The sequence below is a fragment of the Leuciscus leuciscus genome (assembly GCF_965113295.1).
Source record: "Leuciscus leuciscus genome assembly, chromosome: 15".
Taxonomy (NCBI): domain Eukaryota; kingdom Metazoa; phylum Chordata; class Actinopteri; order Cypriniformes; family Leuciscidae; genus Leuciscus; species Leuciscus leuciscus.
Genome location: NC_138739.1, coordinates 36,287,154 through 36,299,502, shown reverse-complemented (window position 1 = coordinate 36,299,502; position 12,349 = coordinate 36,287,154). Strand labels below are relative to the sequence as shown.

Genomic DNA, 12,349 nt, shown 5'->3' with positions numbered 1-12,349 from the left:
GTCATTTTCTGCTACTGGTTCCCTCCCGGAACATCTTTTATCTAGCCTACAGCCTGGTTTGCCTACCAGGCAGACCATGTGCTCCCCTTACTAAGAGTCACTATGAGTATGCAGACTCCTGAGTCTGGTCAGATGGTCGCACGCCTCTCGTGAGGCCTCCCAGTTAGATCAGCCCTTAGGCCTTTTCAGGCCTCCTCAGTGTTTTGAAACACAAACGCTGGGTAGATCCGTGGATCGAGCAGAGAAACTCCCCTCGCTAGCAAGGGTTGTAAGCACTATGCTAAGTTATTTTCTCCGGTATACCCCGTCTCTGAGATCTGGGCCGAGTGGTTCACTGTCAGCTTCGCAGTCCCTCGGGTTAGATGCCTTACCTAAAGGCAAGTGTCCAGAGGCTCTGTCTTCGGACAGACAGGAAGTTGGCCAAGCTGAAGTGTCCAATGTAAGTGACGCCAGGTCAGGCCTTCCTGGTGGCATTTCGGATGAGTATGTTCCCCTGAATAGTGATTGGCTGGAGCTCCTTCGGGTTCCCTAGCCACATTTCCTAGAAGGGACCCCTTCAACCCCTCACGCCTGAGGCGTTCCCCTTAGCATCAATCGACGCAGTGTCTCGTTCCCTATTCTCAGGGAACAGAGGTTACAGTTGTAACCTAGACGATCTTCAATATCTTAAAATATCAGAATAAATGTTACTTTCAGTAAAGCTGGAATGATCATATTTACAATATGAATGAAAATGAACGCTGTCACAATGTCGTAATTGCTTGCCCTGCCAATATTTGCACTTGTCCCATCACAAAATAAAAAGATTAAAACGAATTATCAACCTACATTTTATGAAATGTTCAATTCCCTTTCAGTCAGTCACGTTCATTACATTGATACTGATGTTATGAGGTCTCTCTTGGGAGCCCAATCACCTTTGGGTTGTAAGAAAATGGGCCAATGACGATTAGAGAGCGAAATTTGCATGCCAAGCCAATCCCCCAGACATACGAGTATATACGCTGTCTTTAACCCAGAAAGAAGTGCAGCAAAGTATCATGGGAGACATATGTTTTCAGTAATTCAGTGGCTAATTCAGTTTTTGCTGTTCTCCTGCAGTTTAATAACCTAACACATTTGAGAACAAAGAATCGGCCATTAGACAAGCAGCATGTTACCTTTTCAAAGCTGCACTTGAAATGCAAATGGATCCCCAAAAGCTGCTTCTCTCCTTTTCCCACGTTTCCCTCTTACTCCCTGAAATTAAAGCTGTTGTTGAATCTCTCGCCTCTCCACAGATAACATACAACAGCCTGACACAATGAGGGCAGGCACACACGTCTCCACAGCTTTAAACATTTTCGTTTTGTATGATGCGGCGAACTCTCGCCCTGAAGAAAAAACTTCTGGTAATCTGGATTGCTAGTGAGCATAGAGAAGCTCAAAGAAGAATTAGGCAACGACTAAACCTTGTTTCTTTGCAGTTTTAGCTACAAGGCAGCTAAAGGGCCTTAGCGTCTTTGCTCTTTTGGGGAAATGAGCTTTACATTGCCAAACTACATGTAGGGCGTTGCTGTTCAGAGGGCTAACAGGAGGTAACAAAATGTTTTTCAGAAAACTTTGTGCCAGTGCTAAATTTCTGCCAATACTAAACATAGCCGTCCGCTAAACATTATTAAGGCATTGGCTTGAAATCTCTTCCAGATTTTAGGTTCCTCAAAGGCTGTAACAGCAGAAATGTGCCACAGTAAGAATTCACCCTGCCAACAACAAACAATTTTGGATACTGAGTGCATTTAACAACATTTAGCTCCAACACCAGAAGATTTTTTTTTGTTGAGAAGTTGCTTTAATAGCTCAAGAAACTTACGTGAAGGTATGTTTAACTTAAGATGTTTCGGTAACACTTTACAACAAGGTTTCATTTGTTAGTGTTAGTTCACCCAAACATGAAAATTATCTCATAATCTACTCACCCTCAAGCCATGTGACTTTCTTCTTTCAAACAAACACAATCAGAGTTATATTAAATAATATCCTGGCTCTTCCCAGCTTTGTAATGGCATTGAACAGTGCCTTTTTAGGGTTTATGAAGCCCAAAAAAGTGCATTCATCCATCATAAAAGTAAGCCTTATTACTCCAGTGGTTGATAAACGCGTTCTGAAGAGAAGAAATGTGTTTTTGTAAGAAAAATATCCATATTAATATCTTAATAAATTATAATCACTGGCTTCCGGCAACGGCCGTACGCGCCATTCATAAGAAAGTCGAGATCTGGATATTTTGGGGCGAACTATCCCTTTAAGAAAGTCCAACCTTCTTTCCAGCATTTGTTTATCACTGCATTATTCTGGAAACTCTTGGAGTTCATGAAAGTTTCTCACATCGATGCAGCTCTTCCAACATGCAAGAATGATCACCAATAAAATTTTAATTAATCTCCTGTGGAATCGGGCAAAAATTAATTAGCACTGCAAGCAGTGCAGAGAAGAGCTACAACTGCTATCTATAACAGATGCTACTTACAGGAATTTAACAAAAGGAATGTGGCCAAAGGGAATAATTTAAATTATTATCAGTTAATGATGCATGAACTGTTTATAAATTATTTGAACAACTAACTAAATTTTTTCTAAGTCTTGCGTTAGTGCCACACTATGAAAATTAAATGGCACTAATGTGCGCTAATTTGGTTTGACTCCTGACTGTGTGTCTTCAGGTGTGACACGACAGAGCAACGCATCGACACTTGTCCATTGGTCCATTCCCAGATGTATTCAATAGGTCAAAAAGTGGGTGGCATCACACCTGAAGTACTTCAAGGACCTGGTGCGAACTCCGAGTACCATTAGAAGGAAATTTGATTCATCCCAGTCACTCCAATCTATAGGATTCTGTTTAGCAAAAAGACTCAGGAAAACGAATCAGTACTCGAATCTGAACTGAATTTGCTTTGTTAAATTGGTTCACAAATGATGTATTTAATGTCCTAATGTGTATAGTTTGCTCAGAAGTGGCATATCCTAATCCCAATCATATGGAAGTAATGGTCCTGTTTTCACCTTCAGTTAAAAGGAAGTGCACTGCTTCCAGACATTTGCTATTCCTTTTGGAGTGTTTGACCACGATCACATGGGGTGAGGGAAAGACTTCAGATGCAAGCTCATGAAATCTGCCTTTTTAAAGCTTCAAATCAGAGCAACTGAGGTTTGGAAGATGAAGCCTGCTGTGACTCTACATGAGGGATGAGGACCACACACACACACACACACACACACACACACACACACACACTTTATACGCTACATGGGTATGATTAAACATTCACATACAAATAAACAAAAAGAAAGAAAAGAAAAGAAAACAACAAAATCATAAAATAACAGGGTGGGGCAATGTGCTTAATCAAAGTAAAAACAAAAGACAAAACAAAATAATAGGGTGGAGGAATGTGCTTAGTCAAAGTACAAAAAATATATAAAAAAGCAAAACTAAAAACTAAAGAAATCAACAGAAAAAGCAAAACAAAACAAAAGACCAAACAAAATAATAGAGTGAACAATGTGCTTAGTCAACAATTTTTTTTATTATTAAAAAAAAAGAAAAAAGCAATCACCAGAAAAAAACAAAACAAACAAAAGACCAAACAAAATAATAGGGTGGGGCAATGTGCTTAGTCAAAGTAAAAAAATTAAATAAAATAAAAGCAAAAATAAAAACTAAAGAAATCAACAGAAAAAGCAAAACAAACAAAAGACCAAACAAAATAATAGAGTGAACAATGTGCTTAGTCAAAAAAAAAAAAAAGCAAAGCAAACAAAAGACAAAACAAAATGAAGTTTTATGTAACAAAGTTCGGGAGGAGCATGTTCAGGTAATCATCCAATCAGCACAAGAAGAAGCCAGTATAAATAAAGCCTTCCCTTACCTCCTGTCTCATGACTAATTTCTATGACTAAACCTCACATTCAGCTGGGTCTGCTCATAGATACCTATGATCTATACATTTATGGGGGGAGTACTCTGGGGTCGGGCCGAATTCTGAGCTCGGAGCCCTCCCCCCGGACAGCAAGCCAAATATGCATTATAATATTACATCAGATTTCATTAACATGTGAACTCGTGAAATAATAGGGTGGGGCAATGTGCTTAGTCAAAGTAAAAAACAAGCAAAACTAAAGAAATCAACAGAAAAAGCAAAACAAACTACATACAAAACTAAATAATAGGCTGGGGGAATGTGCTTAGTCAAATAAAAAATAAAAAGCAAAGCTAAAAACTAAAGAAAACAACAGAAAAAGCAAAACAAACAAAAGACCAAACAAAATAATAGAGTGGGGCAATGTGCTTAGTCAAAGTATATATATATATATAAAAAAGGCAAAACAAAACACATAGTCATATCCATCAAATACTAAACACATTTTTTCTTGCTTTTGGCCACAGATAGACCAGTGTTAAAGTGTATAAACTGCATTCGTTCCCAGCAAACTCAACAATGAAAAACCAACTAATTAAATTCGAACATCCTGAGGGGCTGATTTTAATGACAAAACAAGGGAAACAATTCAGTTTTCCAAGTATTATCCACACTATTTTCATTTTGAAAAATGAAAAAAAGAGATGCCACCTCAGCATCTTGGACGAAAAGGAAAGATATGTGCATACAAAGTGTAGCACTGTATTCCCATATGATATTGTCCATGACAGGAGATTTATACTCTGAGGCAGCAGTGTATCTACAGCGGTGCATCCCTATGCATATTCTAATTAATCATATCCATGTGTGTGTGACAGTTCTTGCACTTCTGAAACAACCGAATGCACACCTGACTCACAAATGGGAGTTCATTATTGCTCTTAGGAAATGACAGTGAACATCTATGGTGAACAACATGGAGCGCATACGCTGACAATAGCAGGTGCCGTCACATGCGCAAACTAAAGCAGAATGCAGTCGCAGACGCACCATAACACACAGCAAGTGTGTGTGGAGAATGTGAGGCATCTGGAGTTTGTGAATGTGGAAGATAAAAGCAGAACGTATCTTTCTCCCTTCCTTTATTTTATAGTGAAACACACACACACACACACACACACACACACACACACACACACACACACACACACAGACTGAGCCCAGATGCAATTTCTCTCTAAAACACAAGTGTCCACTGAATCTTCACAATGAATGCACAGCCTACATGTACATATGCAAATAAAAGGCAGAAAATGGCTGCTCTGTATTGTGCTATTCAAGTGATACTAATTAGTAATAACGTTATTAGTAAAACAATACAAATCATGACACTGACAGACACTGTCTACATAAACATGTCAAAATAATTTTAGGATTATGACACATAGTCTGCTGGTTGTCATCTTCAACTGCCTGAACACAGGTGATAATAATGAGGAGGCAATCATCTTTTTTTTTCATAATAAAAATGAAAATTTTACTGAAAGGCTTTTCATTTAGGTGCCGTCTAACATTAACTATGTATTACACACACACACATAAACACACACACACACACACACACACACACACACACGTATAAGTGCCATTAAAAAGTTTCTTTGTTTGGTTTTACAATTACAAAACAAAACACAAAAAGCAACAAAGCACTAATTGCTAAATATTTCACTGAATGTGCCATATTTTACGGAATATTTTATGTAAAGTGTTTTAATTTAGGTGTCGTTACAATATGTATATAGGCTACATGTATACCAATAACACTGTGTACTATACTGACCAAACCAACGAATACAATATACAAAACCAAGTGCCATTAAAAAACAACAACAACAGCAAAAAAAAGTTTGTTTGGTTTTACAATTGCAAAAAAAAAAAAAAAAAAAAAAATCAACAACCAAAACACAAAACAAATCAACATAAAATAAAACTCAAAACAGCACATAAAATAAACACTCAAAAAAAACAAACATAATAAAACAAAAACAACACAAAGCAAAACACAAAAAAACAAAACAACATAAAATAAAACAAAACAACACAAAGTAAAACACAAAATAAAATAAAACATAAAATAAAACACAAAACAACACAAAAAATAAACACAAAAAAACATAAAATAAAACACAAAACAACACAACGTAAAACACAAAACAACACAAAAAAACGTGATTGCGTCACCAACAGGTGTCAGATTCCCCCCGCTCATGGACATTTCTGATCAGCGTCCCATAAACATCTGAGCATATTTCACCCGTGAGACTAACACAAGCGCGAATGCGACAAAGAAGTGACTAAGAAGAAAGACAAACCTACCCAGAAAAGCAAATAATCAAATGAACGCACATTCTCCTTGTCTAATAGAATACAAACATTTGCACTTGCATACACGAGTAGGCTATGTACAAATAATATTTCAGGATTTGAACTGAGCTTTGTTATGTAAACTCATCTCAAATGATCCTAATACAAGGTGCAGCCAGTGTCCATCAGAAACCCCAGCCCTCCACAGCAGGGATAGGCCTTATTTGCCAGATTAAATCATAAATTCATAATCACATTTACCCAACAACAAACACGATGACCTGCGCGTACAAGTATTAAAATGACCGAAAACTTCGCGGCGTAAATTGCATTATTTTGAGAAGGCTACTCCAGTTTAGTCACAGTGCAATGCCTAAATTGAACATTAGATGGTGATGAAAGAAAGTCTTTGATCACAATGAACACTTTTGAGTACCTTTGAGTATCCTTTTCCTTAGGATAGCCTGTAGGAAGAGCATAGTCCTTCTCCTTTCCTGCGGCTGGGCAAATATTCCCTGATTCCTGCTTTGCTCCGTATCTGATACGATCTTCCCTACGATTCCCAGCCACGTCTGATCCAGCGAGCTACTTTTTTTCTGTCAGTCAATGTCAAAATCAAAGATTTGGGATCAAAAAAATAAAAAAACCACTGTATCCACGTCACCAGGGCGCAATGATACTTTGTCTCTTTAAATGACTCATCTGAGCCGTTATCATTAGTCGTTATTAACCGTGATTATATGCGAAGTCACCATCTCTCTCTCTCTCTCTCTCTCTCTCTCTCTCTCTCTCTCTCTCTCTCTCTCTCTCTCTCTCTCTCCTCCACGCGCGCGCTGTGATTAATAAATGCAAAATGTATGCTCAAAGCCTTCGGGACTTTTGATGCCCTAGTTTTTTCTGCCTTTTTTTCCTCTCTGCCCTCAAACGGCTGCCTTCCTGAATAAACTTGAAGATAAGGGTTTACACACAAGTGTAAGTTTCCGTGTTTCAGCACTACACTACACTAACACACTCTGCAACTGTCTGATGGGTTGTTCGATCTCTGTTGCATCAGAGCTGATCTGTGTGTTCATCTCAACACAGCTAAACACACACCATTAGCACAATCAAGCTGATTCGTGTAAGGTTGTGATACTGATACTGGCTAATCTAAAAATAAAAAATCATTGAAAGATGATACATTGAATTATATGGTGAAGTTTTCAGTAAGTTTTGGCTCAGGTGTTATATGGAATATACAGTTTGTAGGCCTACAGTATAAAATCATTTCGTCTAGTGTGTGTGTGTGTGTGTGTGTGTGTAAGTGTGTGTGTGTTTATGCAGTATTTAATTAATGAACCCCACCAACTGACTCTTCTGGCCACTTGCCATCTTTTGCAGATCAATGGTTGATTTTGTTTGATCATATGCAATAGACCCCAAAAAGTTTTTAGAAAAGTCAAAAAAAATGGAATCCAAAAGATTTTGATAGTGAGAAATGGGCATCTGTAGCACCTCATTACATTATCATAAAATCATGTAATAAATCCCAATAATCTATGTGTTCTATCTATCAAATGTATATTTGATTGATATATTTTACATTTATTTAATTTACATTTATCACTTATTTTATATTTGAATTAATAAATCAGTAATTGATTTTCATTAAGTTTTACTCCTAGATTTCCATAATTCATATCACAAAAAAGGTCTAAATTAAATTATCGACAACAAAACGACATTTAAGTTATAAACGTATAGGAATCCTCTGCTAGTTGTGACAATAAATGTGCAAATTAAACCACCGTATCTTATTGCGATGACTTGTACATATTTATAAAATAGGTGGGGGAAGCCCAGGACATGTCAGCATTACAATTATTATCAAAACATGACCTTAAGTTAGTCTTGTAAGTTTTATAAAGCTCAGCCAGTAATCCAGCAAAAGACATATTTCAGATTCTAGCATGACTAACAGCCGTGGCCTGATGTGTGTGTGTGTGTGTGTGTGTGTGTGTGTGTGTGTGTGTGTGTGTGTGTGTGTGTGTGTGTGTGTGTGTGTGTGTGTGTGTGTGTGTGTGTGTCGATGTACAGGTGTTACTCTGATGTTGTGATCTCACTGCAGAAAGTGTGCTGAATTCAGACCCTTGAGGGGATTTCTTATGAAATGGTAAAACTGTCCCGTTCTGTGAACAATCCAATCCAAGCACAAGGACCCTAGAGAAACCACCTCAGCAGTTTAATGAATCACACACACACACACAACCCTTAGAAGAAATAACAGCAGTGGATGCTGTGCACTATAAGGGATGCTTTTCAAATCCAAACTGTTTACTGTTATCCACTAATAAGAATATATATAATTAGAATTATTATAAAAATATTATTAGTATATAAGTATATTAGCATTTTTATTTTTATTTATAGTTACAAATACATAATATAACAAATTATAATATAATACAAATATAATATTATGTAATAGTAATTGTTGTTAAATAAAAATATTTAACTTAAAATAAAAAAATTATAAATGTATTCATTATTATTTTTATCATTACAGACATATTAACAAATATCATATAATTTCATTCTTATCTCATTATTATTTAAAAATATTTACATATTTAGTAAAAATAATAATAATAGTTATTTGCTGTTATTAAAAAATAAACATTTTGCTAATTTACTTTTAATAAATGTATTGAATTTATATTTATAATATTTGAATTTGAATTTATAATAATTATTTTTATTATTACAAATAACATGAACTAATATAATAATATTAAAATTATTTATAAAAGCTATATTTTAATATATTACATTATTATTACATATTATTACATATTATCTTTATTATTAATAGTATTTTAGTCATAATAATATGATTAATATGTCTGTAATAATAATAACAATTTGATATTGTTTTTGAAAATAAATATATACATACCATTTATATTACTATTATTATTATCGTCAACAACATATTAATCATATATCTTATATCATTGTTATTTAAAATATGTACATATATTTTTCATTTTTTATTAATAATAGTTGTTTGTTGTTGTTATAAAAATAGACACATTTTGCATATTTATATTAATTTTTAAATAATAATTATAACATAATATTTTAACATAAGTTTTGAAAAATATGCACATATATTTTACACTTTTTATTATTATTAATAATAATAATAATAATAGTTATTTGTATCCTTATCCATCTCCTTTTTCTTCTTCTTATTCATGGATCAGTAACGAACAATTTAGATTTGAATTATTACTATAATATAATGTTTTAAATACAATAGACTTGTAATTTTTCCCTGAATCAGGCTCCTGTAGTTCAGCTCCAGTGCAGAGACAGTTATTCCCAGAGAAGCCAAGAATCACAAGTTACGGTGTCAGCGTTTTAACATGCAGCGCTGCTCTCTTTATCACCAGGAACCAGGAACAAGAGGATCATGGGTATATTGTGGCTTTCACGCCCCAAGCTATAGTCTCTGATGTAATGACTTTAATTCCATCAATAGTCCAAATGTGATTCCAGAAGTAAGTGGTTTGAGAAACAGCTTTAAGTTGAGGAAATGTTACACGAGGAAGGAGAGCGAGTGCAATTCTCACAGCCGTTATTTCATTTCTTTCAATATGCATTTGAGTTGAGCCTTACAAGGACTGAACGCATGTAAATGTTCATGTTTCCCAGTTATTAAAACATATATTATCTGCAGATATTAAAACTCCCAGCTTCAGGTGTGACACAGTATGAGTGCATCCGCAAACCTCTGGAGAGAGCTAGGCAAACGCTGTCTGATTTGTTTAACACTGTTGTATTAACTGGGACACACACAGCAAATATTAAAAAAGCTGTTTATTTGAGTTTACAGTTAATATACTTAATGTGATGTAATCTGGCTCTGAATGTAATGCCAAAATAGATGTAAACAATAGCGATAAATCACTTTTTATTCATGTCTTAACGTTAAGCATTCCAATATTTCGCAGACAATATCAGATGTGTATTGTTATAAAAGAACATTTGATCTAATGTTATTCCATAATTCTCAAACAGATGGTGGTAAATAATTCGAAGAGAAGAAATAAAAGCTGGTAATAAACATATAGAAAGTCCACATGCATCACATCCAGAAGGATTTCCAGTGGGAAAGATGTAGTGAGAGATATTTAAAAGACATCAAAGTGTCAGTGTGATACAGAGACTTCATACACTGACTTTAAATGACCGTATACAGCACAGCGTCATTTCAAAGCCTCGGGACTCCTGAAGCATGTGGGGAGCAGCGTGTGTGTGTGTGTGTGTGTGTGTGTGTGATCTTCAGCGAGCTATTATGTGACGACAACTATTAATTCAGCTCTCAGCCACGAAAGAGAGAAGCCACGGGGTGGAGATGTTTGAGAATTACTGCATCTCTTCATCACGCAACACACAGTCTCTCACTAGATCTGGCTCAACCTGCTTCCAAATCCAGTTTGGATCGTAATGACATTAGCAGTGTTGGGGAAAGTTACTTTTACTCCTTAAAAAAGTAACTAATTGCGTTACTTACTTAGTTACTTTTTATGGGAAGTAATGCATTAAGTTACTTTTTCTAACCTGGGCTGGTCTTGCTTGTTTTTTAATAACAAACAAATCAATTTTTTTCTATTCTATTGGAAAAATCTGTCTATTTTTTGGCAAATGTAAAGGCCTTTTACGCCAAAAGTGAAATTAATAAGCCTCAGAAATGCAGAAGAAGAGAACACAGGAGGAGAAAGTTCAACATTCTTTCTTCAGCAATACAAAAAAAAGAAAGAAACACAAATGTTATCTTCATCTAAAGTCATTTTTACTTATTAGCATGGTTGAATTTGATCATCAAAGGTCAGCAGCAAAGACGTTGGTTAATAAAGTGAGATTAAATACATAAAGTATATTTGGGTAACTCTTTATTTTACAGTGTCCTTGTTACATTGTTACATGTACTTACCATAGTAATAACAGTAAATTATGCATGCTAACCCTCAACCGAATCCTAATCCTACCCTAACCCTATAGTTAATTAATATTACTCAGTACTTACATATATAAATACACTGTAACAATGACATCTTAAAATAAAATGTAACCTATATTTGTTATTTAACGTATTTTGCAGGTTTGCGTAATATTCTGAGTTTGCATTTCACTGTTTTTATTCATTTTGAGGAATACTGAATCTGTTTTGCACAAGTGAGATGAGTAGATGCTCACATTTAGTCTAGAACTACAATAACCATCATGTTCACACACAGCGCACACAACGCCTCTGCACTTACTGCCGATTTGTCTCAACATAAGGGACAGGAGAGGTGTCATTCAATACGGGAAAACAAAATTACTTGTGTTACTTAGTTGAAAAAGTAACTCGGATATTTAGTTATAAATTTAAAAGAAATGTATTACTTTACTAGTTACTTGAAAAAGTAATCTGATTACATAACTCACGTTACTTAATGTGTTTCCCCCAAACTCTAGACATTAAAGTATTGGTGTCAAAACATCTTCAGAAAACTGGATATTTAAATTTTCTGAGGGAAATATAAAGGGTTGCATCAAAACTCTCTTCCTTCATTGTAAATCTTTGGGACTTTTTCCCAATTTTGGAGTTTGGGGTTGTTTTTCAGCGTCAAGGCCCGGCCAACTTGAATTCCATCTGCTATGATGGTTGAGCCTTAAGTCAACCTTGAAATAAGATAATGACCCAAGAAATGGAGGGTTGTGGAAAAGCCGAGTTAAGTCCAGATCTTAACCCTGTTGAATTGATGTGCACAGAACTGAAGCGGGCAGGTCAAGTCTTTCAACGACAATAAATATATTTTAATGCAGGTCAGTGTATATGGCAATGAGAATTGGGTGAATGTGATTTTAAAAATGCAATTCATACATATTATGACGTAAATACCACTCTTTTAAGATGAACACATAAAAAAATTTAATTCAAATACTTTTTGAGAGTTTTTGGGGCATAATGTCAAAAATGTCATGGTGATTCAACTGTCCTGCTCTGTACATAAACATAATTTCATTTTTTTACAAAACTGCTTTGTCGCTTA

General features: G+C 35.3%; 1 protein-coding gene across 6 annotated transcripts in view; it reads right to left on the bottom strand.

Annotated features, from left to right (window-relative positions):
• Positions 1 to 12,349, bottom strand: part of grip2b (glutamate receptor interacting protein 2b) — a 182,079-nt gene that overhangs the window by 69,792 nt on the left and 99,938 nt on the right. The window contains exon 1 of one of the 6 annotated variants that reach the window (XM_082137803.1): positions 6,703 to 7,056. The exons of 4 other annotated variants lie outside the window; for them this stretch is intronic. In XM_082137803.1, coding sequence (XP_081993929.1) covers positions 6,703 to 6,745 — 43 coding nt within the window. In that variant the 5' untranslated portion in view covers positions 6,746 to 7,056. Of the gene's footprint in view, positions 1 to 6,702; positions 7,057 to 12,349 lie in introns of those variants that run through there. One more of the 6 variants, XM_082137804.1, reaches the window with a different exon arrangement.